Below are 27,964 nucleotides of genomic sequence, written 5' to 3' on the forward strand. Positions count from 1 at the left end.
TGAAACGCACCTATAAAAAATATTAACAATAATTTTTCGATAAAAAATAATAACCAAAAATACCCCTTGAAACTTTCAAGGGTAATTTGGTCATTTTATTTTATATAAAAAAAATTTAAATATTTTTTCGTTAGTGCGAGTTTAATAGAAGAATGGACTTCCAAAATTTGGTGTCAAAATAGTTTATAGAAAAAAAAAATTAAAAATAAAACAGTGTAGAGACATGACATTGTGATTGGGGCAATCTTAACCCTCCATTCAAAAATGGACGGTTGGATAAAAAAGAGGATAGAACTTCTAGGTTGTAGGGGGAACATAGAAAACTTTCTCATATTTTGTGACGCAATTTTGGACCATCAAACTTCAAGATTTCCAAGTTTTTATAGATATGTTGATTACACTATTTTTGAAGCTTTAACCTTTATAAATAAAGATGAAAATATATTTTAAGTCTATCACAAAGATTTTCAATATTAAAACCATCTCAATACTATTTGAAAGTAGGCTCTAATTTGATTGTTTAGAGTCTATGCTCTATGCAAACTACACCCTTTATTTATTTTCTTTTATTTCTGGAATGTTTGTTCTCTTATTTTATGTAGACCTTTAAAAATTATTCTTCGTATTTTTATCTATTGATTTCCAAAATTTCAAATCAGTTTTACACCAGCCCTGCCAACAATTTATGAAGCAATGATCTTTATAGACTAATTCTTCATAAATTGTAATTTAACATAACCCTTCTCTATTGATTATTATGGCTTAGTTTAGAGATGAGATAAGTAGTTTAGAGATGAGATAGGTGTCCATTTCATCCCAAATTTTATGGCTCAGTTTAGAGATGAGATAAGCAGTTTAGAGATGAGATAAGTGTCCATTTCATCCCAAATTTTGTGAAATTTTACGTGTAAATAGTTTGACACCCACCATAGGACCTGTCGAGCTTTCAATCTGCATAAATTGGCCACAAAACTACCCCAAAGCTGATTGGTTTTGACAAACCAAGAAATTGGGAAACATCATTAAAGCCCTGAAAACTTCAAGCGAGAGAGAACGAGCAAGAAATATTATCATTATCACCATAATCTAAACCTTATCACAAATATTTGGCCTCTCAGACCTAAAGAGCCAAAGTTCCTCATGAACCTCAAGAGCCTCCCTCCAGAGATGGCTTTTGAATTCCTAACTTAAAGAAAATTGGAACTTCAGAGTCCTATAGTCCCACCCAAACCCTCAAGAGCCACCCTCTAATAGTCAAGATAGCTATTAAGGTCCAAGAGGAACTTACAAAAGTCCTAAGTTCTTTCGAGTGAGGAACTTAGGACCTTCATCCTAGACCCTAAGAGCCTTTGATAGCCTATGTAGCACCTAGGCCCTGGAAAAACTTAAGACCTTGAGGGTCAGCAGAGGTGGCCCATGGGGTTTAAGAACTTAAGACCTAGAAGGTCCTAAATTAAGGGTAATCAGGTCAATTTTAAAAAAATTAAAAGAAAAAAATAAGTCTAAATGTAATAACTGAAATTTGGGAGGAATTTTTTCAACAACAGGAATTTAGGGGGATACGTGCATAAATTTCCCTCGTAAAGTTTGCACCAGTTCTTTTCTTTTTGTTTTTTTTTTTTTTTGGTACTTTATATTATAACCTTCCAATTTTCAAATAGAGAAACATATGAGCAACTCCAGTTTGCGCCACTACTGGCACCCATAATAGCACCGGTTAGAACTCCCCTCACAAATTACAAATAAAGCACTTTAGCGCTGCCCGTGCCAACAATTACAGTAAAGTTTTCACTATATTCAATGATTGACCAAATAATGAAATCAATACGACAGATGCTACACTCTAGCACTGTCAGCACCAACAATTACAGTAAAGGTTTCACTATATTCAATGATTGACCAAATAATGAAATTAATTTGACGGATGCTATAGCGGTGGCGCCAGCACATGCACCATCAAAGCATGGACTATATGATAACACTCCTGCAATTAAATGATTAATATTTATGATAAGCTTCACAGCTTCAAGCACCACCTCTCAAACAAACCAAGAAATGAAACCATGCATGGTGAAAGCATACCATGCATCACACACATCCAATAAATTGTGCATACCACATACCACACACATCCTGAGCATCATATACCATACACATTTGGGGCATCCATATTCATTGCAGATGATGAAGATGAATCGTAATTTGGCGTAAATATCCGCCATTAGACGTTACAGTTCATCTCCATCATCCATCTTGACAAAACTGGTGGTTGATGTCATGGCTGTGTGTGGTATGCTTTTCCTTGAGCGTATTCTCTTTTATGGGTGTGATGATATCAATGTGCAGGTAAATTTACACTTCGTTCAAGTATTTACCATGAATCAATGAAGGCTGGCCCTTGCAAACATTGGCAGCGGTTGAAATCCAATACATACCTCTTGCCATTCTTGGGAGCTTAGCATTACTGAAGAGGATTTTCTGTTTAGTTGATGCCAACAGTGTGGAGGGATCAACAGTAGCATCATAATTGGTCGTGACAGACAAGAAACTCAACTATACAAGGATAAACATAGTCTGCTGCCTGCATAACGGGAAGAAAGAACATATCAACATCAATGTGCATAGACTGTAGATGAAAGAATCTCTCTCTCTCTCTCTCTCTCTCTCTCTCTCTATCTCTCTCTCAATGCATACCAGGCGCCCTCCAACCAAGTCATAGTGTGCAAAATGTGGACCATCTGGCTCTCCGAAAACTTTGTAGGTAACGATATGGGGAGGGATGAGCTTCACCGTTTCTGCAGATTTGTACAACACAAGCATGAAGTAGTTCTAAGAAATCAAATTGCGGTGCAAAAATACCCTCCCCTACCAAAAAAACAAAAAAAAAGTGTGCCTGCATATGTGCGCGTGTTTCTATTGTGGATTTTTTATAAGTTATATATGCCCAAGGCTACCAACATCATCGGATCCAAATGGATGCCCTGGAGATGTCCTTTGACGAGTACAAAAGGAGAGAAGGAAAAAAAAGAAGAAAAGAAACAGACTCTTTTGAAGTCCACCATCCTATCTCTCTAAGCTCTCTTTAGCTCTCCGTCTCCAAATGATTAATCTACGATCAGTCCCCATCTCTCTCTCTCTACCAATCTTTCCAATTTTCCAGCGACTTTTCCACGCAATGCCAAAACCCATATTTTTTTCAGTGTTTCGGAGGGTATGACCTCAATTCTTAGAGAGAGAGAGTTCTAATGCTGAGTGCCTGCTTCTGCACAACGAGAGAGGCTATGATGCTGAAATTATTATAATTGAAAGTTAATTGCTAATGGGAGGGCCCATTTGTGTGCTCGCGTTGTTCCCATGCAAAAATGAGCTCAGTGATGATGAGCTTCCAATTGAAGGTAAGATTAGAAAAAGCCTCCATGTACGAACCCATGGCATATTCACAAGGAACACCCTTCTTCTTTTTTTCCCTCTTTCTAAGAAAAGCCTTCGAGAGCTCAAGGATAGAGGGTCGAGGAGCCCTTTTGACTCATTGTCAACCCTGGTTTAGCAGTCGTGGATTTGAGCTTCTGTTTCTCCATTAAACATCTCCTTGCTTTAATGCTTCCCAGTTTTTCAGCTCCTTTGGGTCGATGGCTCTGCCACAAGGTTGGGGCGGATGTTGAGATTTGGGATTCAAAGAACCATAGCAAAAGAGGCAAGAACAGCCAGGAGATCAATTTCTAGCAAGATTTCGGTTTTTCCAGCAAGTTTGATAGCCAGATTTTGGGATTTCCCTGTAAGGATAAGAGAAATGGAGCAATTTCAGGGAAGAACATCAGAAAGAGAGATTAGGGAGGGGGTTGGGTTTCCAGTTCGTCTCAGATGAGCCAATTGCCTGTTTCATCCTTTTCATTTGTTACATCATCAACAAACATCTCCCAGCAGTTTGTTCAGACCAAGGTTTAGAAACTCAGCATGGTTTGAGACTCACCCCATGAGCCAAGTAACTCGAGAGTGTCTGAATGAAGACCAAGTAGTGTACGAGCGCATATAAAAGGTTAAAAAATGTAAAAAAAAAAAAATGCTAAAGGGTAAAAGGCAAAAGAAATTATAAAAGGCCTTAAAAGATGAAAAAATTACATAAAAGATTGCATATAGAAGAATTTATTTGTAGTTTACAATTCATCAAAATTCAAAAAATGGAAAAAGAGGAAAATGGAGTCTATAATAAGAAAATATCACATATCATGACAAAAAACATACAAATTATAAAGCAATGCAATTATAGAACGATATAGAGATTTGATGAAGAAAACATAAAATTAAACACCTTTAGGCAAAGCACAAGCACTAATTTGAAAAAAGGTTTCTTCGCCAAACCCAAACTAGGGCTTCAAAGCTGAAGCTTCCTTTTTGTTTTTTTCAATTTCAAAATCACGCAAACCCCACCTACACCATGCATCTCCTTTATGACTTTATTGGTGTACAAAGGTCCATAATGCCCATCACCAAAATATGATTTGACTAGATAGTCCTAACTTAGAACAAAATTCACAATGGCAATTTCACCCTTGATAAAACACAATATTTAATACGCTATCTTAGCTACTTTTCTATACAGCTCCTAAGATCCTAAAATAAACAAACCCTAAAATCCCTAAAAAACCTAAAAATCCTAAATTTAAAATAGAAATATACATCATTTGAAATTAAACAAAAATTAAAAATAAGAACAATTTTGTCCTACATCAGACCCCCTTGGTTGTAAAACACCCGTCGGCAAGTTTTGAAGAGTGGTTAGCTGAATTCAGCATTAAAATCACATTCTTCAACCTTTATTGTTGGCTTAAAGATTATTTGTGATAAGAAAAAATCCTCAAGAAACAGATTTTGATATTTGCATTGAGGAATGGATACAAATTTATCTAATTTGGCTATCCTTGAACTCGCATTGAAATCATGTAGGAAACTTCAAATCAAATTTCCTGGACTTTAGGAGCTTTCTCGACATCTGTTTCATTACTATCTAAACCTAGGGCCACAATTTGCGGTTTGAGCAAACCACGCTTTTGTTGTGCTACTCTCATTCCAATACCCTAAATCTTTTGAATGCTCCACCTCTTTAAAATCCTTAAGACCTTCATCTTGAAGCTTATTATAGATGGATCTCCTAAGAGATCTTGTTGTTCATCTGAGAGATCTTTATCTTGAAGCTTATTATAGATGAATCTCCTAAGAGATCTTGTTGTTCATCTGAGCATGTATCGAAGATTAGTGGCGAATTCCAAACTACTACCTACTAATTTGGGAAAAAACTCGATAAAAATGAAGATTCTCCACAGTTGTCCTCCTAAATATCACAAACCAAATTATGCTGACAAGCAGTGAGATTACCTCTCATTCGATTGAGTTAAATTATGCGCAAATCAGGAATGTCCACCTTCAAATTGAAAACCCGAAAGTAATGCTCCCCTCATCTAGGTCTTCTATGACTCTCATCTTCATTCAACTCCTCACACGGAGCACGACAATGAAAAGTGTTCTAATCAACATCTTGAGAAGAAAGATCACTATCTTACCCTGAGCGTGCCCGCAAGTTATCATGCAAGCTACTGAATTTGCCTCCTGAGATCTTAAATTTCTTCATCCCATGCATCACAAGGTAGATCTACAACAACTCCTCTTCCATGTCCCTTCTTGCCCTCGTAGGTTCAACTAAATCACAAACTCTAAGTAGAAAACGAGCAAATCCTAGACTGAAATTAGCAAGTTCTAAATTGAAATCAGACAACAAATTTTGGACTGAAATCAGGATATCTTGGCCAAAACCTAGACTTGATCTACGATTCCTGCCCTTTCTGACCATAAATCGGTGGCTCTGATACCAATTGATGTAGGAATTTCATGAAGAAAATAAAAATTAAACCATTTCAGGAAAAGCACAATCACCAATTTGAAGAAAACTTGAAGTTTCTTCCCCAAACCTAAATAGAGCTCCAAGCTAAAGTTCCCTTTTTTCCTTCTCATAAACTCACGTGCATGACCCTACCTCTACGCACCTCTTCTATGACTTAATTGGGCTACAAAGGTCCATAACGCCCTTCACCAAAATAAGATTGACTAAAAGGTCCAAACTTAAAACAAAGTTCATAATGGCATTTTCACTCCTAATAAAACAAAATATTCTATAAGCATGCTAACTACTTTTTTAAATAACTCCTAAAATATAAACAAGGCCTAGAATCCCTAAACAAACCTTAAAAATCCTAAAAATAAACCCTAAAAAATTAAAATATAATATATGGCCTTTGAAATTAAAAAAAATCAAAATAAGAATAATTTTTCATGCATCATACAACATTAATTAGTGATTTAGTTAAATGTTAAAAATAACAGAATTTGTATAACCTTGAGTTTGTAATACAAACTCACCTCCGCACCTTGCTGAGGCCCAGTTTTCCAGCAGTAGTTTAGATTGGATGGTTACTAGGAGCTTAAGGGCATATATAATTTATTAATATAACATGACATAAAAAATTTCCCATATAAATTGTGTGTGCACGTGTGCGTGTGTGTGGAAAGGTTCATAGTGGGAGCAACCTATTTGTAGAAGTAGGCAAGTAGCAACGATATGTATAGAAGTCGCAATAGTTGGATGGTATAGATTTGACACTATCAGTGTTCAATTGCACGAACAGGCTGTGGAAACCAACCATGGATCCGGTCCAGGTAACCGGCCCAAGTTGGGCAAGTAACCGGCTCGAGTTGGGCAGGTACCGGCTAAGCAAATGTTTGAAGTAAAATTAAACAAAACAATCTAAATGAGGTTAAAAAAGTAGTAAAAAAAACCAGATTTTGAAAAATCAATTTGTGACTCGATTATTTTTTAGATAATCCAAAAAATATAGGAAAATGTAAAAATAAGAATTCATGGCCAAAATACTTTCCAATATTTGCCAAAATGATAGAACACATAAAAAATCATGTTACAAATAGACAACTTATTTTTTTAGTGAATTTTTTGTAACGATTTTTACTTTTTTTAAGATCCCTGAGTTGGACACTCAACTCGGGAATACTCGGGCGGCGAGCCCAAGTTACTCACAGACTTGCCCAACTAGTTGAACACTGGACACTGTATTAAAAAATATGCCAAATTTTGATTATCTTAAAAGGCATGTCAAATCTACACCGTCCAACTAAAATGGCTTATATCATGTTGCTTGTCTTGTATAGGCCACACACACACATGTGTATGTGTGTGTGTGTATATATATATATATATATATATATATGGGCCGTGATTTCATGCAACGGTTGTATCATAATATAATGCAACAACACTTCTAGAAAACCATGTTTGTGGCATTTGTATGACCCAAAATTTTGCACACACACTCTCTTCATCTCAATAATCAATCAAAAAAAATAAAAATTCAATTCGAACCCAAGAAATGGTCAAAATGGGCCATGTTGCTTGTCTTGTATAGGCCACACACACACATGTGTATGTGTATGTGTGTGTGTGTGTGTGTGTGTGTGTGTGTGTGTATATATACATATATATATATATATATATAGGCCGTGATTTCATGCAACGGTTGTATCATAATATAATGCAACGACACTTCTAGAAAACCATGTTTGTGGTATTTGTATGACCCAAAATTTTGCACACACACTCTCTTCATCTCAATAATCAATCCAAAAAAAAATAAATTCAATTCGAACCCTAGAAATGGTCAAAATGGGTCCCCTCCAAAAACAAATCTAGACCATTCATTTGGTGAATTTCAACATCTTAGCCTTTATAAACTCAAAATCATTTTTTTTCTTTTTTAACATTGTTCATCTAATGATAATAAAGCCATCCTAAAAAATTGGAAATGAAAAACTCCTTCTAAGACCTAGATCTAAGCATCTCACCAAAATGAACGGCCTATGTTAATTGGGCTACAAAAATACTTTCTAGGCAGTGTTTTAAAGTTTTTCTTTTTTGTGATTGTTCATTAGAATGAAAGAGTGCATATTTCAAAATTTGTATCAAACAAATGGCCATATCATGGTTTTTGAAGGTCGTTGCATCAAACAAATGGCCATACCATGGTTTTTTTTAAGTGAGTCATTTCATGCAACAATGTACAATAATATAATGAAACAATCTTCACAAACTGTGTTAGGGCTATTTGTTTGACCCTAATTTTTAAATATATCTTTATATTCCAATGAACAATCACGAAAAAGTAAAATTTTGAAAATACACCCTAGAAAGTGTTGTTTTCAGCCCAATTAATATAGGCCACCCAAGAAAGTGCTTTTTTCTCAGCCCAATTAATATAGGCCACCCAAGAAAGTGCTTTTTTCTCAGCCCAATTAATATAGGCCGTCCATATTTAGTAAGATGCCTAGATCTAGGACTTGGAAGGAATTTTTCCCTTTCCAAATTTTTAGATGGATTATTCTCATTAGATGAACAATGTTAAAAAAAAAGAAAAATGATTTTGAGTTTGTAAAGGCCTAGATCTTGAAATTCACAAAATGGATGGTATAGATTCATTGTGGAGGGGGACTCATTTCGACCACATCTAGGGTGCAAATTAAATTTTATGTTTTTGGAGATTGGTTATTAGGATATAAAGAGGGTGCGTGATGCCACAAACATAATTGTTTAGAAGTGTGGGTTCATTATATTTCATTATATTACAACGACGTGGTGACATGAAATCACTCCCCATATTATGGCCATTTGTTTGATCTAAATTTTGAAATATACACTATTTTCATTCTAATGAACAATCACAAAAAATAAAAATTTAAAAACACAACCTAGAAAGTAGTATTTTAGTCCAATTAACATAGGCCGTTCATTTTGGTGAAATGCTTAAATCTAGGCCTTATTAGGAGTTTTTTCATTTCCAAGTTTTTTGGATGGTTTTATTATCATTAGATGAACAATGTTAAAAAAGAAAAAAATGATTTTGAGTTTATAAAGGCTAAGATCTTGAAATTCACCAAATGAATGGTCTAGATTCGTTTTTGGAGGGGACTCAATTTGACCATATCTAGAGTTCAAATTGAACTTGTTCTTTTTTGGGGATTGATTATTGCGATTAAGAGAGTGTGTGTGCAAACTTTTGGGTCATACAAATACCACAAACATGGTTTTCTAGAAGTGTCTCGTTGAATTATACTATGATACAACAGTTGCATGAAATCACTGCCCATATATATATATATATATATATATATATAAGTTTGTCTAAAGTTAACAACCCCTCAAAATACAACGGTTAATGATAGAAGAGGTGATGGGTGTATTTATCAAAAAGATCATTACTTTTTGTTTAAAAAATTATTTTGCTATGCAACTTAACCACTAAATAAGGGCAAATTTGAAACTTTTACAAAAATACAATAGCATTTTGAAAGTTACTATCATATAACTTTATTTGTAGAGTGTCATTGTCCTTTAGTAAAAATTTCAAGTTTATCCTTTATGGAGATAACAAAAGTACCTCTTTTCTTGTAGTGATATTTTAAAAAAAAACCTTATTTAATGAGTAAGATATCACAAAAAGTAACTTTTTTTAAGAAATAGATCACAAAGTTAGTAAATCTACCATTCACAACTCATTCTATCATTAATCTTTGTAATTTGAAGGGTTGTGAACTTTAGATTATCCCTATACATATATCACAACTCACCATATACAGCTTCGGGTGGACAAATCAAGTCCTTATCCCCAGCAATTGCTAACACAGGGACATCATACTTAGGTAAGTGATCTTTGTAGTAGAAAGTGCCGCTCCTATCACGTAATCCCCTATATCTGAAAGCTGTCGTAAGTTGCAAAAGAAGTTTGGCAGGAATGGTACCTGCAATATTATCAATTTTGTGAACATAATTATATGATCTATTTCCTCCTACTTCCATAAAAGTAACAAAGAAAAATAATTTGAAAGGTCACGTTACATTGTGTGAGAGATGATTTGAGTGAGAGAATAAAATGGAAAGAGGAAAGTAGAGATGGGCAATAATCACAGAGAGAAAAATAAAACAAAAAACCAAAAGAGTGGCTAACTGCTAAAATTCATTAAGGTCAGTACATAGCATCATGACAGTATACTCTCATCATTTCAATAGAAATCTGTCACAGGGAGACCAGTGAACCATTCAAAGATAACAATTGCCGAGACAAATCGCTGCTAGATAACATGTCCCCACTTTATAAGTTGTTGGGTATAAATAATGGCCAAGAATAATATAACTACAACAGAAACGACAGAAGCAAGTATCCACAGTTCCAAAAACCATAAAATTCACATATCTAGAATGTATTTCACAACCTATTCAAAGTCAAGTTTTTTATACTGGTATTCTACCATCAGCCAGTGAAAACTTTAGCGTTTTAACTTAACTAAAACCCTTCACTTTCTCCATATGAGTCGACCATTCTCCCAGATATTTTACCCAATAGATACATAGTTCTAAAAATCGAACCTTATCATGGAAGCCTCGTCCATGCATATCTTCACTTTTAGATGTTACCTTTTGCATGCATAATCTATAGCTATACACCCACCAGGATGTGTCGACTAAAATATGTAAGGAAACATGTAAGCAGGCTATATAATTCCATAATTCATTTCTTAATGTTCCTGTGTGTTAGCTACACATCACGTACATGATGTAATAAATAAATAACTAGATAAGGACTATTGACACACATAGTAATCAAATCAAGGCCACATGGAGAAATGAGGAGCGAGATCATTAAGGTAATATGTTCATTCACAAAACGTGAAACTGCAGCAAAGAACTCTCCATTTACAATTTTCCAAAAAAAGATAACTCTTCATCTACACCGAACTGCAACAGGAATATCTTAAAAATACAGCCAAGAAATGGTCAATTGGTTACCAAGTTGTAATGTTAATTTGAAATTCATGTTCATGGGGGATGCCAACATGGCAACAGAGAGGAAAGCTGGGTTTTTTTGTGAAAAGAGGGATTCATGTCACTTTAGGAGTTAGTGTAAATCTTGTTATGGTATCCTTCTCATCTTGTTCAACAAAATTATTCCCTACTACGAAAAAAATGAGACTACTAGGATAGTTTACAATGAGTATAAACACTTAATTAAATAAATTTTTTACAAGCCAGGCATCAATTTCCCACCAATCAAAACTCTTATCTTGGTTCTCATAATGTGGTGTGGTCTATCTGAAATAATACGCTGCAGCTTGCGACTCACCCAATAATATATGACGTGTTCATGAAGATGTTGATGAGAGTAGTACTTTCATTTCATTCATCCCTCAAGTATATAAATTGTACTTTAGTCATATATTTTAACTTTTCATTCTCTTCTATCAAAAAAATGAACATGTATTTTTCTTATTCATGTGATCAGGTAAATAAAAATCAAAATCTTATCACTCTTCAAGGAATTTCATAGTCAAGGGTTCATTAACAAGGCCATGAACACCACCTTCATTGCCTTGATCCCTAAAGTCGAAGATGTGGAGGAACTCAAAGATGTTAAACCCATCAGCTTGGTGAATTCCTCATACAAACTGCTTTCCAAAGTGCTCACCTCTAGGCTTAGAGAAGTCCTCCACTAGGTTATCTCCCCAACTCAAGGGGCCTTTGTCCAAGACCGTCAGATTCTTGATGGCGCTCTAGTTGCCCATGAGTGTATCCACTCCAGGCACCACGCTAAGACCCCTGGGTTAGTTATCAAATTGGATTAGGAAAAGGCATACGACCATGTGGACCGGTCTATTCTCGACCAGGCCCAGGCTAGGATGGGCTTTGGCCCTCGTTGGCGCAAGTGGATGCAAGTTGTGTATCTAGTTCCTCCTCCATCATTTTCAATGGTTCTCCAAACTGCTTCTTTCCCACTTCTAGGGTGACCCCCTGTCGCCCTTCTTGTTCACGATAGCAGCTAAGGCTTTTAGCCAGTCTATCTCAAGCCTTTATAGCAACGACCTCCTCTTTGGCTTCAAACTAGGGCCAGGGCACCGAGATCCCCCATCTGCAGTACGCATATAATAAGCTCCTCTTCTATGAAGCTACCACCCAACAGGTTGACACTTTGCTTCTCTTCCCCAAATGCTTTGAGATAACCACAGGGTTTAAAGTAAACTTGGCCAAAACAACCATGACTAGTATCTCGATGGACCCCCAAGCTGTGGAAACCTTGGCTGGCCGATGGGCATGTTTGACCAGCTACCCACCACTTACTTAGGTCTTCCACTCTGTGTAGGCAAACCCAAACACAGACTGTGGACTCACATAATCGATACATTTGATTGTCGCTTTGTGGGATGGAAGGGAAGGTTCTTATCCTCTACTGGCAGCATCACTCTCATCAAGGCCACCCTTTCCAACATCCCTAGTTTTCAAATGTCCCTCTTCCACATTCCCGCCTCAGTTGTGGCTCTCCTAGAATAGCCCATGAGGAATTTCCTCTGATCAGGGGAAGGCAGTAGGAAATTCCATCTCATCTTGTGGGATAAAGTCTGCTTGCCCAAATGGAAGTGGTCGCGGAGGTGATTTGCAACCCAAGGGACCTCTGGAATGAGGTACTAAAATCTAAATACCACTAGTAGGACTCTGCTTGGCTCCCCAGAGGGAGAGCCAACAGTAACTCTTCTGGGGTATGGAAGGCCATTAACCGGCACCAGAATCCATTTCTGGACAGACATGTGGATTGGCCACGCACTTGAAGATAGGTTTCATAACCTATACCTCTTGGCTACCAACCGAGACGCAACAGTGGCAGGGCAATTTGACAGTGTGGGACCTAATAGGCTGGATTTAGAAGGCCCCTGAAGCCTTCTCATCCCTCCTCCACTCCTTCTTCCTCCCCAGGCAAGGCCTGGACAAATTAGTGTGGGCTCCTGCGCCCTCGGGGAAGTTCTTGGTCTCCTCTTTCTATGGTATCCTTCGTGCCCTTGCCCTCCCCCCCCCCCAATCCCATCCACCGCAGGCAGTGCTAGGTCCACCCTCTCCCCGCTCAAGGTTCAATTCTTCAGTTGGATTGCCAACTCGGAAAGGACCCTCACACTGGACCAACTGCATCGGAGAGGCCTACAGATCCCAAATCGATGCATCATGTGCACCAACGATGAAGAAACTAATGCCCATCTTTTCATCCACTGCACTCTCGCCTATTCCCTCTGGGGAGACCTCTTCAGCCACACCTCTTCTCTCCCCCTAGGCACAAATCGGTACTTTTCTTATGGCTACGGCTATGTCCGCACTACTGTGGACTATTTGGAAAGAAATGAACAAAGAATCTTCTCCCTTGTCACACTCAAAGACCAGGTTAGATCTTCCATTATATGTTGGACGAAAAACAAGTTCTTTAGACACTCTTCCCCACCCGGCTTTCACCAGAACTGGTAGGCTCTACTGCATCTGAGTCCCATCAAAATACCTCGCTCCTCCCTTTGGAGGCCTCCAACCTCAACCAAATCAAGCTAAACTTTGACGGGTGTTCCTTGGGTAACCCAGGACTAGCAGGCATCGGGGGCCTCTTCGGAGACGAGGATGGGTGCACTCTCCTGTCCTACTCTCCTCACATTTGTATTATCAACTCCCATACTGCTAAGGCCCACCACCCTCCTTGAAGGAATTAAACTCTTTGATCCCTCTTGTAACCCTTCCCTAGTCATTGAGGGGGACTCCAAAAATGTGATTGCTTGGGCATCTAGTTCTGCTCCCTCCCCTGGGAGAGTAGAACACATTCTCAATGAGATCTCCCATCTCTGCAGATCCCTTCATGTCCCTTGGATACACACTTACACATCTCACGGGAAGCCAACAGGGTCATTGATTCCCTTGCAAAAGCTGGAGCTACGCAGTCAACAAGCACGCCACTCGATATTCAGAGACTTCCTAGCATCGTTGTGCACATGGAATACCCATTTTTGTACTTCTGAGTTGTTTCTGTACGGCATTTTTTGGTAGCCCTCCCCAGGGAGGGCATTTTTGGACCCTTGAGGCTTTTGTACAGGACCCCTATGCTACAGGGCGTCTTTACTACACTCTTTTGTATCTTCTCTCTCTTACTCAATGCAACACTCATCACATTAAAAAAAAACAAAACAATCAAAATCTTATTTAGGCCATGAGTACCACTAAAGCTATTCAACAATTGCTGTGTAATATGTTATTTATAGTGCAGTGTTCATTGAGTTCTTTTCTCGGTACTTATGAGCTATAAATTTTAGAAGATCTCCTCACCCTCATATTGAACAAGGATCGAAGGCAAAAGACAATGGCAGCTCCATCATCCAAAGTTAAAAATTCTGCCCTTGCATCTTAGTCCACCGTCCACACTTTCAACAGTCCAATGAAGTTGACTCACAGTTCTTACTACTGACTGGCCAACCATTGATTAGTGCTAGGAAATATGTCTCCCAATTTCAACAAAAGCCAACAAAAAGCTTTTTCTTTTTCTTTTTTTTTTGGGGGGGGCTAAAGTAAAGCCAGTGAAAAGCTATCATGTAGGATGTCTCAATTCCAACCTACTCTTCTCAATGATTTGAAACAACTGATAAACTCAAAATGAAGCAAAGCCATGAAATCTTTTAAGTTATCAATCCTCGCATTCTTTCCCTTAATCTAAGTTATCATGAGATCCCCAATTCTGGAGCACTGCATTATTAATGAGGTAAGCACTTTGTCTACTTTCTATTGGATCCTCAAGAAAAAATTGAAGTTTAGCTCATAAGTCCTCTTGAAGAGCTCCCCGATCGTGATGAACATATCCTGATGCGACAATGTTTTGTTGTAAACTACCACACCTTCCAAACCAATCCCAAAGGTGCTCCTTGTTCCATTTCTGCACATATTCATCATGAATCAGGTGTGAAAGCCATTCATGGATATTATTTGAATACATTATTTTGAGCCATCGTATCCAACAGCAATTTAGTCTGGCCGCCAATTTTGATAATTGGAACAGCCAAAAAAATACCATTCAGTCAAACTTGTTCTATTGAAACCTAAATATTATTCAAATTAATATCGCTTCGTGGAAATTATTTTGAATACATTATTTTGAGCCACCGTACCCAACAACAATTTAGTCTGGCCCTCAATTTTGATAGTTGGAACAGCCAAAAATATACCATTCAGTCAAATTTATTCTATTGAAACCTAAACATTATTCAAATTAATATCACAAATATCACGTTCAGCTACACGTGTTCACCCTAGATAAAGACTAACAAAGAAATAAAAATTAATAGAGAAAGATCCATTTCACTAACAACCTATTGGTTTCAAGTTCAAAATTGTAAATTATAGTAGTTCAGAGTTCAGCTGCTAAACAAGTAATGTCCAAAGGGAAGACATGTCTTTAACCTTCCAGATAAGGCAGTAAACTACAACCATAATTTTGATCCCTAAAAGCACAAATAGACTGCAGACTTTCATGTAACTTTTAAATTAGATAACCATAAAGGTCAACAACCCCATCCACATGGCATGACGCCCTGTACATGAATAAACAACAAACAGGATAATCAAGAATATATATAACTTACAGAAATTGTTCAAGACAAGCTTTTCTAGCAACTCAGGATGCATCATGTCTTGAGATGATATCAGAGGAGTTAGCCAAGACAACACGTAAGGTGGGCGAGAACAAAGAGGATAAGCAGCCACCATTAGTGCTCCCAATGGAACGACAGGAACATTAAGTGCCTGGGCTGGATCAGCCTGCATAACATGGTAAAGCGACACTCGTCAACCTCCAACCAAAATTTTACAACAGTATTATTCTTTATGCACAGCACTTGAATGGCTACTAAAGGAAAACATCAACTTACGAGAGGTAGCAACAACTTTAGGGAAGAGTTTGAAGTAGTATAGTCAAGCGATGATCCTATAGTAACAATGGCTGCTAATTCAGAACTTCTTTCTGCAAAACCTTCAGGTATGAACTATTAGACTGTAAAAAGCAAGATTTCTAAGTAGATATAGAGAGCACATACAGGACTCCATTTTGTTGGTATATTTAGAGAAACAGTCAGAGCTGTTTTTATGTCAATTGACGATAACAACAGTGCAAACAGTGCAAAAGAGATAGCAATACTGCAATCTGTGCTCGAGTTTGAATTAACCAAATGATAAAGAGAATAGTAGGAAGAGAATGACCCCTAATTAATGTTATATGAGACACCAGATAACATGAAAATGATAGTATGAGAGGGTATATCAAATGCTGATTTTCTAAACAGACATGGATGTTGAGATAAACAAGTCATCAAGCATTGTTCCTGACAACAGTACGTCTTCAGAACTATGTTTTGCTTTAATTTCTTGGACAAGGTGCAGAAACTTTGTTTCTCACAAAAAAATCACACAGTAAATGTTACTACTGGCGCTAACTTGTGAAATGATAACAGGACCATTTTGGTGCCTTCTTGGGCTACAGTCCCCTGATTTTTATGCTTTTCTCCCACTGTAATTGGTTCCCCACCCAACGTTTTAATTGTATATAGCTTATTAGCATGTGCCATTCTTTGCAATGTATAGAGCACCCAACTTGAGGGATGTCATACTTATGAAACTTCACTTTGCTTTTTAAATAGAATTGTCAACATTCAAAAATAAAATCAAACAGCAGATCATGAGACGGCCAATACTAATAAGGTTAGTAGAGGGTATGGAAGGTGAACCTGCTAGAAACACAAAAACAAAATTTCAAACAATTTGAATCAAAGCCCAGATTTGATAGCTTTTCAACATTGGCTAGAAGGGAGGATTAAGGAAAATCTTCCAAGATCCAAGTGTTAGATTGGGTAGTGGGACAGAGAGTATCCGATGAGCAAGAAAGGGACATCCGAGGCAAAAGTCCTATATGAGATAGAGAAGGGAGGAATCAAAATAAGGAAATGATGGTGGGGTAAAGACTATGTGGAGGTCTTTTTTCCTTTGCCCTTTCTCAATCAGTTGCCTAAGTAGGAAAATGGCTTTGGTGATTGACCTCCTAGGCATAAAATCGAACTGATTTTCTGAAACACGTTTCATGCTTTAGTCGTTGTTCAATTACTCTCTTTTGCAGCTTCATAGTGTGGCTCATAAGTTTAATCGCTTGATAGTTTGTACAATTCTATATGTCTCCTTTGTTCTTTTAAATAAGTACCACAGTACTTATTCCCTATTTGTCTAACATTTTCTTTGTTCTCAACACCTTGTTGAACAACATGGTAAGTCAACATGTGTCAATCTCCCCCATGCACTTCCAACCCTCTATCGGGACATCATCTGGTCCTAAAGCCTTTCCTACCTTCATCTTTCCCAAACCTTCTTTCACGTCAGATACCATAATCCTACGAATGTGACTATAAACTCCGCCCTTATTTGTGTCAAAGGTTTCTCCTAATGTTGTGTACCCATAGTCTTCGTTATTTAGTCATTTTGAAAATAAATTCTCCACTTTTTATTGACCTCGTCATCTTTCACAAGGATCCTCTGATCTTCACTCTTAATGCATCTAATATGATCTAGATCTCTACACTTCCTTTCCCATTTTTGCTACTTTGAAAACAAATATGACATATAGGTCCTAACTCCTAACGCCTTGAGTCAAAGAGAAATAAAGATAAAAGGACCTTTAACACTTAGAAACCTATAAATATGTTATCATTGTTCATTCTAGTAATCTTGTATTTAATCAAGGTGGACCTTTGAGAAGCTCTTATGACCAATATTCTGAGAAATGTTGGGATTCGATTTAGAAAGTCTTACATAGGACCAATATTTTGAGAAATGTTGGGATACGATTTTTGTCCCTTTTTTCTTTTTCTGTTTTGGTTTTTTTTGTGAAAGACAGTTAATTCAATACTTATATTCTAAAAAGCATTTTGTCATAATAGCTAGTTGAAATTGAGGAGTTATCAATGTTGTGTGTTGCTCATAGCATAGGAAGATAGATTTGGACAATGTGGGTTGAGGATTTCAGCCCATGGAACACTCAATAAAGTTAGGACATTCAAGAGTACCAAAATAAGGTAAATTTTGACTAAGACTACAATAAGGTGTCCTATGCATTTCTTGATTTAAATGCTCAATGGGTCCTTCTTTCCAAAAACTCCAAGCCCCGGAAATGCAAGCATGTTCTCCAAAAAATTTTAAATCTTGAACAATGATTTGCCTTATGGTTAAATCCTTAAAGGAAGGGGGAAACTGCCTTTGGATGTTACTTTCGTAGGTCAATTTCTCATACAAGTACAAACAATTACCACATTGTTCTTTCAGACTTCAAACTTCTTAACGCATCAATAACACCACCTTTTAAATATGAAAGGGCAAGGATGAGAGGGGAGAGAAGGTTAGCTTGGCATTATATTAATATTCTAAGTGGTGCCAATATATGTCACACTGAAAAATGGACCACAATTGCTATATAGAAACATGATGTTAGTCTCAAGAAAGGATCTAGAATTGTAATTCAACGAAGTAGAAACAGGGAGAGTGGGGCTCTTGCAGGTTTAACGTTAGACCCCCTCTCTGGCTTTAAAATAAAGGCAAGTGATTGAGAATCACGGAAGTCAACCCCAAAGATATTCTACTCTTTGATTAAAATCTAATCTGTGTAAATAAGAGTCATTACTCACTATTTATAGAGTCTAGATCCTAGACCTCTCTTCACATTTGCTTACATATATAGTACATGTCTAATATACATTTATTGTGAGGCACCAGCTTGCGTATGTGATCACATAAGCATCACACATGTTTATACAACATGCAAACTTCCATATGTACGTACATAAACATGAATATGTTCAGCCAGCACGCCTAAGAAAGTCTTCCACTAGAAAATCTAGTCATGTAGCAATACAATTTACTAACATGAAGAATATGTGCATATACAGACACACATAAATCCATTTACAAACTATCATTAAGTAACACTCATCAGAAAATTGTATAATTAGCCAGTATATCACTATCTTTATCTTTGCTATAGGAAAGATCTATACTTTCTCTCTTATATCCATAGGAAAGGGTCAAGTGAAACAATCAATGGATATCTTAATGATTCCCAAAAAAACAGAAAGAAAAAAAAACGAAACACATCTTTCAGGATAAGTAAGATCTTGACTTATTGCATCTTACCACATCGTGAAAGTATTGCATAAAGCAATATACCACCCATAGAGTGACCAATTGCAAGCAACTTTCCATCCTTTGGCTTGCTATGAGCTCTAATATAGTCCATCTACAGGTTCACCGATAAACTTCAATATAATTTCAGAAGCGAGCAAAACAGATACGAGAAAACCATTCTAATTCTTAGAATGTACACGTCTTGTGTGTTTTGAGAAGGCAATGATTGGGAATACTATCAACATATCAGTTTCAGGAATAACAGTGATGTTCTTAAAAAATAGGAAAAGAACAAGCTTACAAGTAAAAAATAACTATGAAAATCTTGAAGCCGTGTGACAAATCAAGAACCATAAGGACAAAAAAAGGATGAATTTTCTAGAAAGGCAGCAGTTAGTATCAATAAGAGTCACCTCACCGCAGCAGGAACATCCTCTGCCAAATAATTATCAAAGTCCCAGTCATATTTCACAATCAGATCCAGTTGTTTCTGGAAATCCTCTATGGTTGTAGAGAGGCGCTCTTGCAAGTCATAGAATGGAGGTGAAACAGATCTCTGGCCTTCCTCAAGTATATTTACAAGTTTTCGACTCAACTCTCTGATCTGGCTGGAAATCGTGGAGTTTTGATTTGCTTCTAATAAACCTGAAATTTTTCCCCTGACTTCATTAAAGCGTTCATACAATTGAGCATCTTCTAAAATTTTTGATATTTGATCAAAAAGTTTAGCAGATATAACCCTTGCTTGACCTTCATTGAGGAAACCTGAGAGCCTCTCTGATAAACGCATAAAAGTTTCTGAAAGTTTGGTCACCAAAACTGATTCATCCCTCCTTGTCTCACTACCATCCATTTTAACCCTCAACTCCTCAGTGTCTAGCAAAGCATAAGAATCCACATCCATAACATTCTGTTGAACAGAAGACAACCCAACAACCTCCTTGTCAAGGGACTCCATCATTTGAGCAGCAATAATATTATCAGCAGAAGGTCCAGCTGATTTGGATTCCCCTTTCCTTTTGCTCAGCCCAGCACCTCGAAGTTCCACTATCCAAGTATCAAACCCTTGCTTGGACATGTAACGAGCAAATGAAGACTGCAGAAGTATCAACACAAGTTGATAAGGATATTAAAGATACAGAAGTAACATGCCTAAATAAAAACTGAAATTTCTTAAATCTTCTCAGCATTTCATATCACACCCATGAGATTATTATTATTAATTAATATTATTATTTTGTTCCTATGAAATTTATTGGAGTTAGTCTTCTCAAGAACATAACTAGGCCACTAAAATTTCATGGAACATGAAGACTCCAGCAATTTGAACACCAGAGGATTAAAAAAAAGCTAACAGAGAAAATATTTTAGCTGGAATGAATATGTAACAGTTGCAATAGCTGGAATGAATATGAATACGCACGCGTGTGGGCGTGCACGCGTACGCGTACACACAGAGGTGTATCCATGTATGAATACATGCACACACATACATGTATGTCTGTGTGTGTGGGTTTGCGCATCCAGGAATGCATTTGTGTGAATGGGCATCCATTTTTTTGAGGGGAAATGTGATGGAAATACATACCTTATTTGAATACTATCTATTCAGCTATTTTATATAAATAACACCATGCAACAATATGTTGTATCAAAGTATACATGAAGTTGCACCAAAACACGGCAGACTAATGGTGGATCAATTCAGAGAGAAAGAACCTGCAAGTATTACCACCCTTCCACCCACTCTCATGCTCAAAAGGAAACAGCACAGTTATTAGCAGTTGTACAGAAATGAAACACGATCTCCATCATTTTTTGGGAATTTTTGACATGCGACATGTTGGCAATCCTCCAAGGATCTGGATGGTCATGTAAAGCCAACTGATGACACAGTAACCCTCCTCAGCTGAGGAACTAATGAAGTACTAGAGACATGCACAGAGGCCAATCAAGAGGGTTAACTTATGCCATGAGGAATACCACCAATGGATAAAGCCTATATAATAGATTTGTGCCTCTCATATAAAATACCTATCACCAGGGGGGTCCCAAATTCCCATGAAAACTACTGCAAAAGTTAAACTTCATGGTACCTTCCAAAGAGAAACCTACAGGTTGAGAGCCAATAACTGTATAAACATTTCGAGCCATGATCCTGAACTTCCAAACCAAAACCTATACTGAAATATTCCGGAATGTGTCGAAGACAAGAACCCAATAGGGGACCACATCCCGATTATTGGGGCTTATGGTATCGACCACTTCACTATGCAAATAGACGTGGTTGAAGATTTCGCCAATTCTCTCCTTCCATCCTTCCAGATAGACCCAAAACATGGTAAGGGAGCACAAGATCCATAAAAAAGACTTTTTTGGCAAAATGGGTACAACAACTCAATGAATCATCCATTGCTATAAACATGAACCAAGCAATGAGAAAGAGGCCAAAGAAATAACTTCAAATCATCTTGGTGGGGGGAGAGTCCATAGTGAGATGAGACACAATTTCTCCCTGCACATGAGGACAAAGGTAGGGAACTGCAAACTGTGATATTGGAGATGATCCACAATAAGATGTTAACAACGGATGTAAGCAAGTTGAAGATACGCATGCCGTGGCCGGCATGCTCCTTATGAGACAAGTTGACAATTTCCCTCCATCAACTCTACTGCTCCAAATAAAGCCTGTAAAAGAAATGGAGTGAGAATAGACCAACATCACCACCATGTTTAGATTCAACACCACAAAACCCCCTCCTGTTCTCTAATGCTCAATGCTCATAAGTAATCCCAAATCTCTGGAACGAAATTGGCATTTAAGAACTCTCATCCCCCACATTGAACATCACTTTCCTAGATGCTACATCCACCAAGCAAAAACCGTCTCACATTCACTCTACACTCTCCCCCCTACTCATCCATGCTCTTTCTGGATTTAGTGTCAACAAATTCCAGTCGACCCATCAATATTGTTCAATCTTATCCTTTAAAACTCCCATCACCTTGGACTTGCACTAATATTCCCATTTAACCTCGTGGAACTTGTACTCCTCGCTATTAATCTGCTACAAGAAATCCCTCAGAATGTCAAGCTTATCAGCCATCCAAAGCAGAATACATAGCAGATACATGAACCTTGATAAGAGCCAATCTGCCTGATAGCAATAAAATGGGGAATTTCTGTAGCCTACTCCCAGAATCACCAGAACTGATGGTTTTATTTCTTGGGAATACTGACAAAGGGAGGTCAAGCATCTCTTCTGACTATGGCCACAACACGCTTTTCCAAACGACCAAACTCTTACTAATGTTAATTCGGACTCAACACATAATGACACATGAGGATTACCCCTTGAATTCTGGCAAGAGGCTAGGTCTTCCAACTATGGAAAGATGCCATTCGCTATGACCAAACTCCTACTAGTGCTAACTTACACAAAACACAAATGATATTTGAGGGTTACTTTTAGGTTCTTCCTTCTTAGACTAGACAGGAGAAGCCCCACAAAAGATCAGCATTTGCAAATCATAAATGGGAGCTAATCATTTCCCAAGCCCGTTTGCCTCAGACTATTTGTTTCAAATGAATCTCGCCAACAAGAAGAAGAAGAAGAATGAGAACGAGAGAAAATTCATGGTATTTAGAAATGGGTTGAGAAGTAACAGAGGTTTTGTTTAGATGGAGAGAGTTAAGCAAATTATGTTATGTTGTATGTGTGCATCAGTTGAATAAGAGGAGGGAATGTTTTTTTTTTTGAGAGAAGAAGTGGAGGGAATGTTTTTTTTTGATAAAGAAGAAGTGGAGGGATTGTTAGAGAGTGACAGAGGAGATGAAAAGAAAAAGGTTGAGAAAAGACGTGGGGTGCAGTTGGGTTGAGGTAGAGGAAGAAGTGCACTATTTCTATGGTAGTGATGATAGGCATTTGCGCATTGCAGAGGTGAGAGAGGTCTTGGATGGTTTGGTGAAGGGGATGAAATAGATGGATTATTGTGCAGCCTATTCCTTGGAGTCCTAGTCAAATGGAGGGCTGAAATTTTAGAGTGAGTTGTGAAAACATGGGTTAATTAGCTATTTATTTGTTCAACTCAATCTCTATAGGGATAATGGTGGCTACAAAAAATTGTGAGTTTTGAAAATTAATTAAAAACTTGGTGATTGAAAAGCCAAATAGATAATTTTGATTTGTGTAAAAAAAGTTGGCATTGAGGAAGAGACGAACAAAGAGAGAGAATATTTTAGAATTGTAATTTGCAAAATGTCAATCAAACGCCCATAGTATTAAAACATTTTCGAACTGTTATTCAAACTAACCAATCAAATTACCCCATACAGCAAACGTCATTTCCTCAAATTACAATTGAAAATAAGTCAATTAAAAAATTTTCAAATTTTGTTATCAAGCAGATCCTTGAGTGTTGATTATTTTTTGTTTTTTAATGTCTTCATAAATTTTTGGCTGTTGCATTTGGAGTTTAAACTTCAAAGTTTGGAATTTTAGATGTTTATGTGAAGTTTGGAAATCTGGATATGTTAATTGAGATGGAATAGATTGGCTTTGCCGTACTTGTCAATTGTATTAAAGATTAGCAACAAACTATATTACTCTTTATCAGGCTAGCAAGGGACTCAGAGTCTTACATAGCTAATATATTAGGAAATTAATATATTAAAATACCTAATATCACATAAATCAAATCTATGTTTTTTATCATTATTATATTTTTATAATTTTCTGGATTTTTTTTAAATTTATTGACCTCATTGGAGGTGATGCAGTCGCATTGGGGCCACATTGCTGCATCAGCCCCCATTGCATCTGGTCCGCATCCCAGCATTTTAAAACACTGGTTCTGCTCAAATTTTGCTTTCCTTCTCAGACCCTATTAGCACAACCAACTCGATGAAGGCAGAGGCACTCACCATGGTTACCAAAATCCGCCACACTAGGTGGCAACAGAGTCTTGCTTCAATCAAAGAATCTCCATAGAACCTGGTTCCTTAAATTTAGGTATCTCGCTTCCACCTTTAGGAATCTCGAAGTGAGTTATTTGGAATCCATATTCAACAGCATCAAATCCCAAGGTTTTTACGTGTCCCGAACCGTAATTCGATCAATGTGGATCTCCACTTTTTAGAAATATCGATCTAAGTCATTTGGAATCCAAACAAGAATTACTTAGTGGACCATGCTAACACAGCCATTTAACAAGTCTCATATTCAAGGTAAATTTCATTATACCTTAGTGGTAGAATGATTGCAAAAATATTATGGGATGCTTTCAATATTGTTTGAAACAACGTAAACTTCTTACTCTGTAGAGTAGAATGATCGCAAATATATCATGGAACGCTTGAAAATTTTGAAACACTACTTAAAACATTCTGTTCTTTAAAATCTATTATTCCTTAATATATAAAATGAACTTTCTTCATTCAGCGAGAATAAGTGTCTAGAAACTATACCTAACATCAGGATAGGAGTCTAGAAGCTTTACTTAACATCATTCCTAAAGTCCAAAATTAATGTCTCATTTGGAAAAAAAGTGAAAGTGTACTATTTGGAATTTATTATTAATAAATCAAATAATTTTGCTTTCATTATCCAATAAAGAAACTCAAGTAAACTTCGACTCTAGAACTTTGGGTATTCTCTATTTAAGGGCACTCAATGACTTCGATAGTAATAATTGTAGGGAACCGTGATTGTGATTAAGGGCACCCAATACATAGATTCCAATACTAGGGGAACCCTTGTTTAGGGAAGTCTAGGACCTCAATTCCAATCATAATTACTGGGATCTCCCAACTTGGTGGCAATCCCAACGATCCCACGCTCACGGAGCTGGAGCTTATGTGGATTTCACTCCCAATGGGATGTACATGATCCCAATCCCTGACGGAATGGTTGCCATAAATAACACTCATGTTAGTTTAATCTTTTATAAGTAAATAAGTATTGGATGCATATCCACTAAAAAAGGAAGTACCTATATTGCAAAATTGTGTTCTATATACTTTTCAAAGAGAAAAAATATGTTTTTACCAGAAGGGTCTGGGACCTTTAGATTTTACATGCAACCCCAAAAAGTTGGGACCTAGCTCCCCAGATGTTGGGATCAAGACCCTTAAAATTTAGATTGTAAGATGGCGATCCCAAACATAGGGAGCTTCCAGCTTACAACGTTCTCATGCTCCCATGCTCGATCCCAACAACATTGATACCAATACTAGGAGAACCTTGACTAAGCATACACAACACATCAACTCGAATACTAAGGGATACTTGATTAAGGATACTCTAGAACTTCGAACCTTTTACCTTATGGAACTTGTTCCTTTTAATTACTCGCATGGTTCCAAGTGGTTTGGAGCACGATTCCCAAAAGGTAGGAATCTCGATCCTGAGATATGCATTGTACAAATGGCACTTCCTACCATAGGAAGCTCCTAGCTTCTCATGATTCCCAGCTTCCGATTCCAAGAATGCTCTGATTTCCAACAACTATGGCACTCACTTTATTAGAAAGTTAGAAACTCTTTGACTCCAAATGGAATACCTCCCTCTTGCTGCAAGGAGACTCATGGAACATACTCGTGGATCTCAAAATCATCCCTGTGTCCCTGGCATTTAGATCATTTTCCATGAAATTTTTGACATCGTTAGGTCATTGCATGTTACATTCAAGTACTCATGGCACACGGCCCAGTTCAAAGGCCAATGCTCTGGCATAGGATGGCACCTCAGCCCAAAATTGAATCACAACACGGATCTTAAGGTTGAAACCTGGGAACCCCCCACCCCCCTCTTCTTCCCCCCCTTCCTCTCTTGTAAGACGATGTCTACATAATCCCTCGGAATCTCAGTTTTGTAAATGGTACAGTGAATTGTAATTTGAAACCCTTTTATTTAAAATACAAGTCAATTTCATCAAAAAGAGAAGGATGGCCTGTAATAAATTCCAATCCCTTGAAAAAATGAAAAGGAGAAATAGTTTTTCTAGTAATATTTTTCTTACCAATTGTTGTTAAGTTATAAATAGAAAACCATGATACAAAGAAAGCATTTAGATTACTTCTAAAGATACAAGAGAAGTACATCATTTGTGAATGTAAACAGAAATAATGAGCAGAAACAAGCCAAAATCAAATCCTACATGGTGCCAAAAGGGAAAACAGTACTTACATTATCCAAAAGGAGGTAAAAACTCTAATGTATTATAAGATATGTAAAACGCATGCCAAAATCAAATCCTATATGGTGCCAAAAGGGAAAACAGCACTTAAATTATACAAAAGGAGGTAAAAACTCTAATGTATTATAAGATATGTTTAACCTAATCTGAAATTTCCAAACATATGAAGCTACTCGTCAATGGCCTTCTAATATAAGTCAAAGTAGGACACCTATTTTCTTATTTCTAGTTCAAAATTGTAAACTTGCAGACCCACTCATCCATCAAATGAACACACAAGAGAGGAGATAAACAGGATGCCTACCACAGGAGATAGATCAAACCCAATAGCATTTGTTCCCACCCCCGACAAAAGCATCAGAGGATGGTTCCGGACAGGAGCCTGCAAATATACAAGGAACCAATGAAAAAATTAGGGGATCGAGGAAACAGTTTGCTACATAAGAAGCACAACTATCAAAATAACACAAGACTGACCTTGGTTACAGTAACAATCGCTTTCAATCAAATCAGACATGCGGAAGAGAAAGCAAGAAAGAGAGAGAGAAGAGAGCGAGTGAAAGAGAAAGAGAGAGAGAAAGAGAGGTGGAGGAAAAGAAAAGCATTAATAATAATGATCAAACAAATGAAAAATGAACTTATTAAGCAGTATCAGAAGCATTTAACTTAATGAGATCATATAAAGAGCACAGAGCCACTGATCAACAAAGTAAGAGTAAGACTCAATTACAACTAAACTATCTATACCATTAGAAATAACCTTAGCAAAACACATAACATCAGTAGTGATATGCAGAGCATCAGTCAACTTGAATTAATGCAAATTACTTAAGAGAAGCAATGAGGGGGTGGGTGTGGTAGGGAAAGGAACCGAAAAACGGGCAAAGCATACAATTGTGAGCATAAACTCATAAAAGGAACACTGATCTGCAAAGTAACAGACAAATTCGATTCCAGACCATCTGCAGAGAGAAAGAGACTTGTGGGATGCCACACAATAAGAATTAACCACAACCATCTCTGATGACTGATCAACAGCGTAACAGAGGAGATCCATTAAATTAGCTCATTGGAGAGAGAGGCAGATACAAATTATTTCAAACTAGTTAATTTAGATAGAAAGAGGAGAGAGAGAGAGGATCACAGACAGAGAGTGAGGACAAGAAGAGAGATATAGAGAAGAGAGAAAGAGAGAGAGGAGAGAGGGGAAAAAAGGAAGAAAGGGTAGGGAGAGAGAGAGAGAGAGACAGGAAAAATGAGGAGAGAGAGAGAGGAGAGTAGAGAGAGAAAAAATGCCTCTGGAAGAGGGGTGTATCGCCAGAGGGAGAGCCTCCAATTGGTGCCAGGCACAGGTACATAGTGGAGCTCATCGGCGGTGCACACCGCGGGCTTCTCCTCCTCCACCTCCTCCACCCTCGTCACAGCATACATGGGCCTCACCGAAGAACCGCGGTTCCATGGCCGATTGCGAGAGAAAGAATAGGAGTAGAGAGAGAAAGAAGTGTTGTTGTCCTTGCTTCTGTAGAGAGAGAAAGTGGAGGGGATGGGGTGGTGGTGGTGGTGGTGGTGGTGGTGGTGGTGGTTGGTGGTCCTGAGGTAGCAAAACTCCACCCCTGCTTGCAGCGCCCAGCGTACGTCGGCCTGGAGAAGGTG

At 37.5% G+C, this 27,964-nt stretch overlaps 1 protein-coding gene across 50 annotated transcripts; it reads right to left on the bottom strand.

Annotated features, from left to right (window-relative positions):
- Positions 1–1,774: 1,774 nt before the first annotated feature.
- LOC18433607 (alpha/beta hydrolase family protein) lies at positions 1,775–27,805 on the bottom strand. 50 transcript variants are annotated; one of them, XM_088853314.1, is made up of 11 exons: positions 27,608–27,805; positions 26,616–26,693; positions 19,865–20,210; positions 19,533–19,759; positions 19,124–19,226; positions 15,826–15,917; positions 15,541–15,715; positions 9,753–9,855; positions 2,695–2,795; positions 2,436–2,581; positions 1,775–1,984 (listed from the first exon to the last, which is right to left on the bottom strand). In XM_088853314.1, exons 1-9 carry the CDS (start codon positions 27,740–27,742, stop codon positions 2,714–2,716), a joined length of 1,341 nt encoding a protein of 446 aa, XP_088709440.1. In that variant the 5' UTR covers positions 27,743–27,805; the 3' UTR covers positions 1,775–1,984; positions 2,436–2,581; positions 2,695–2,713. The 50 variants fall into 50 exon arrangements, with proteins under 50 accessions (XP_088709440.1, XP_088709439.1, XP_088709432.1 ...); XM_088853313.1 differs by having other exon boundaries at positions 2,376–2,581; XM_088853306.1 differs by having other exon boundaries at positions 9,685–9,855.
- Between the last annotated feature and the right edge of the window lie 159 nt (positions 27,806–27,964).

Source organism: Amborella trichopoda, chromosome 12 (genome assembly GCF_054954075.1).
Source record: "Amborella trichopoda isolate Santa Cruz 75 chromosome 12, AtrichopodaSantaCruz75HAP2 v2.0, whole genome shotgun sequence".
Classification (NCBI taxonomy): domain Eukaryota; kingdom Viridiplantae; phylum Streptophyta; class Magnoliopsida; order Amborellales; family Amborellaceae; genus Amborella; species Amborella trichopoda.

What these genes read in the sequence shown, in the direction of transcription:
- LOC18433607 (XM_020666712.2), bottom strand. Translation starts at nt 27,742, where the DNA reads ATGTATGCTGTGACGAGGGTGGAGGAGGTGGAGGAGGAGAAGCCCGCG. An exon ending in TGCAATACTTTCACGATGTG is followed by an intron (nt 15,927 to 19,123) that starts GTAAGATGCAAT and finishes TCATACCTGAAG; the next exon opens with GTTTTGCAGAAAGAAGTTCT. An exon ending in GCTTGTCTTGAACAATTTCT is followed by an intron (nt 9,856 to 15,540) that starts GTAAGTTATATA and finishes ATAATATTGCAG; the next exon opens with GTACCATTCCTGCCAAACTT.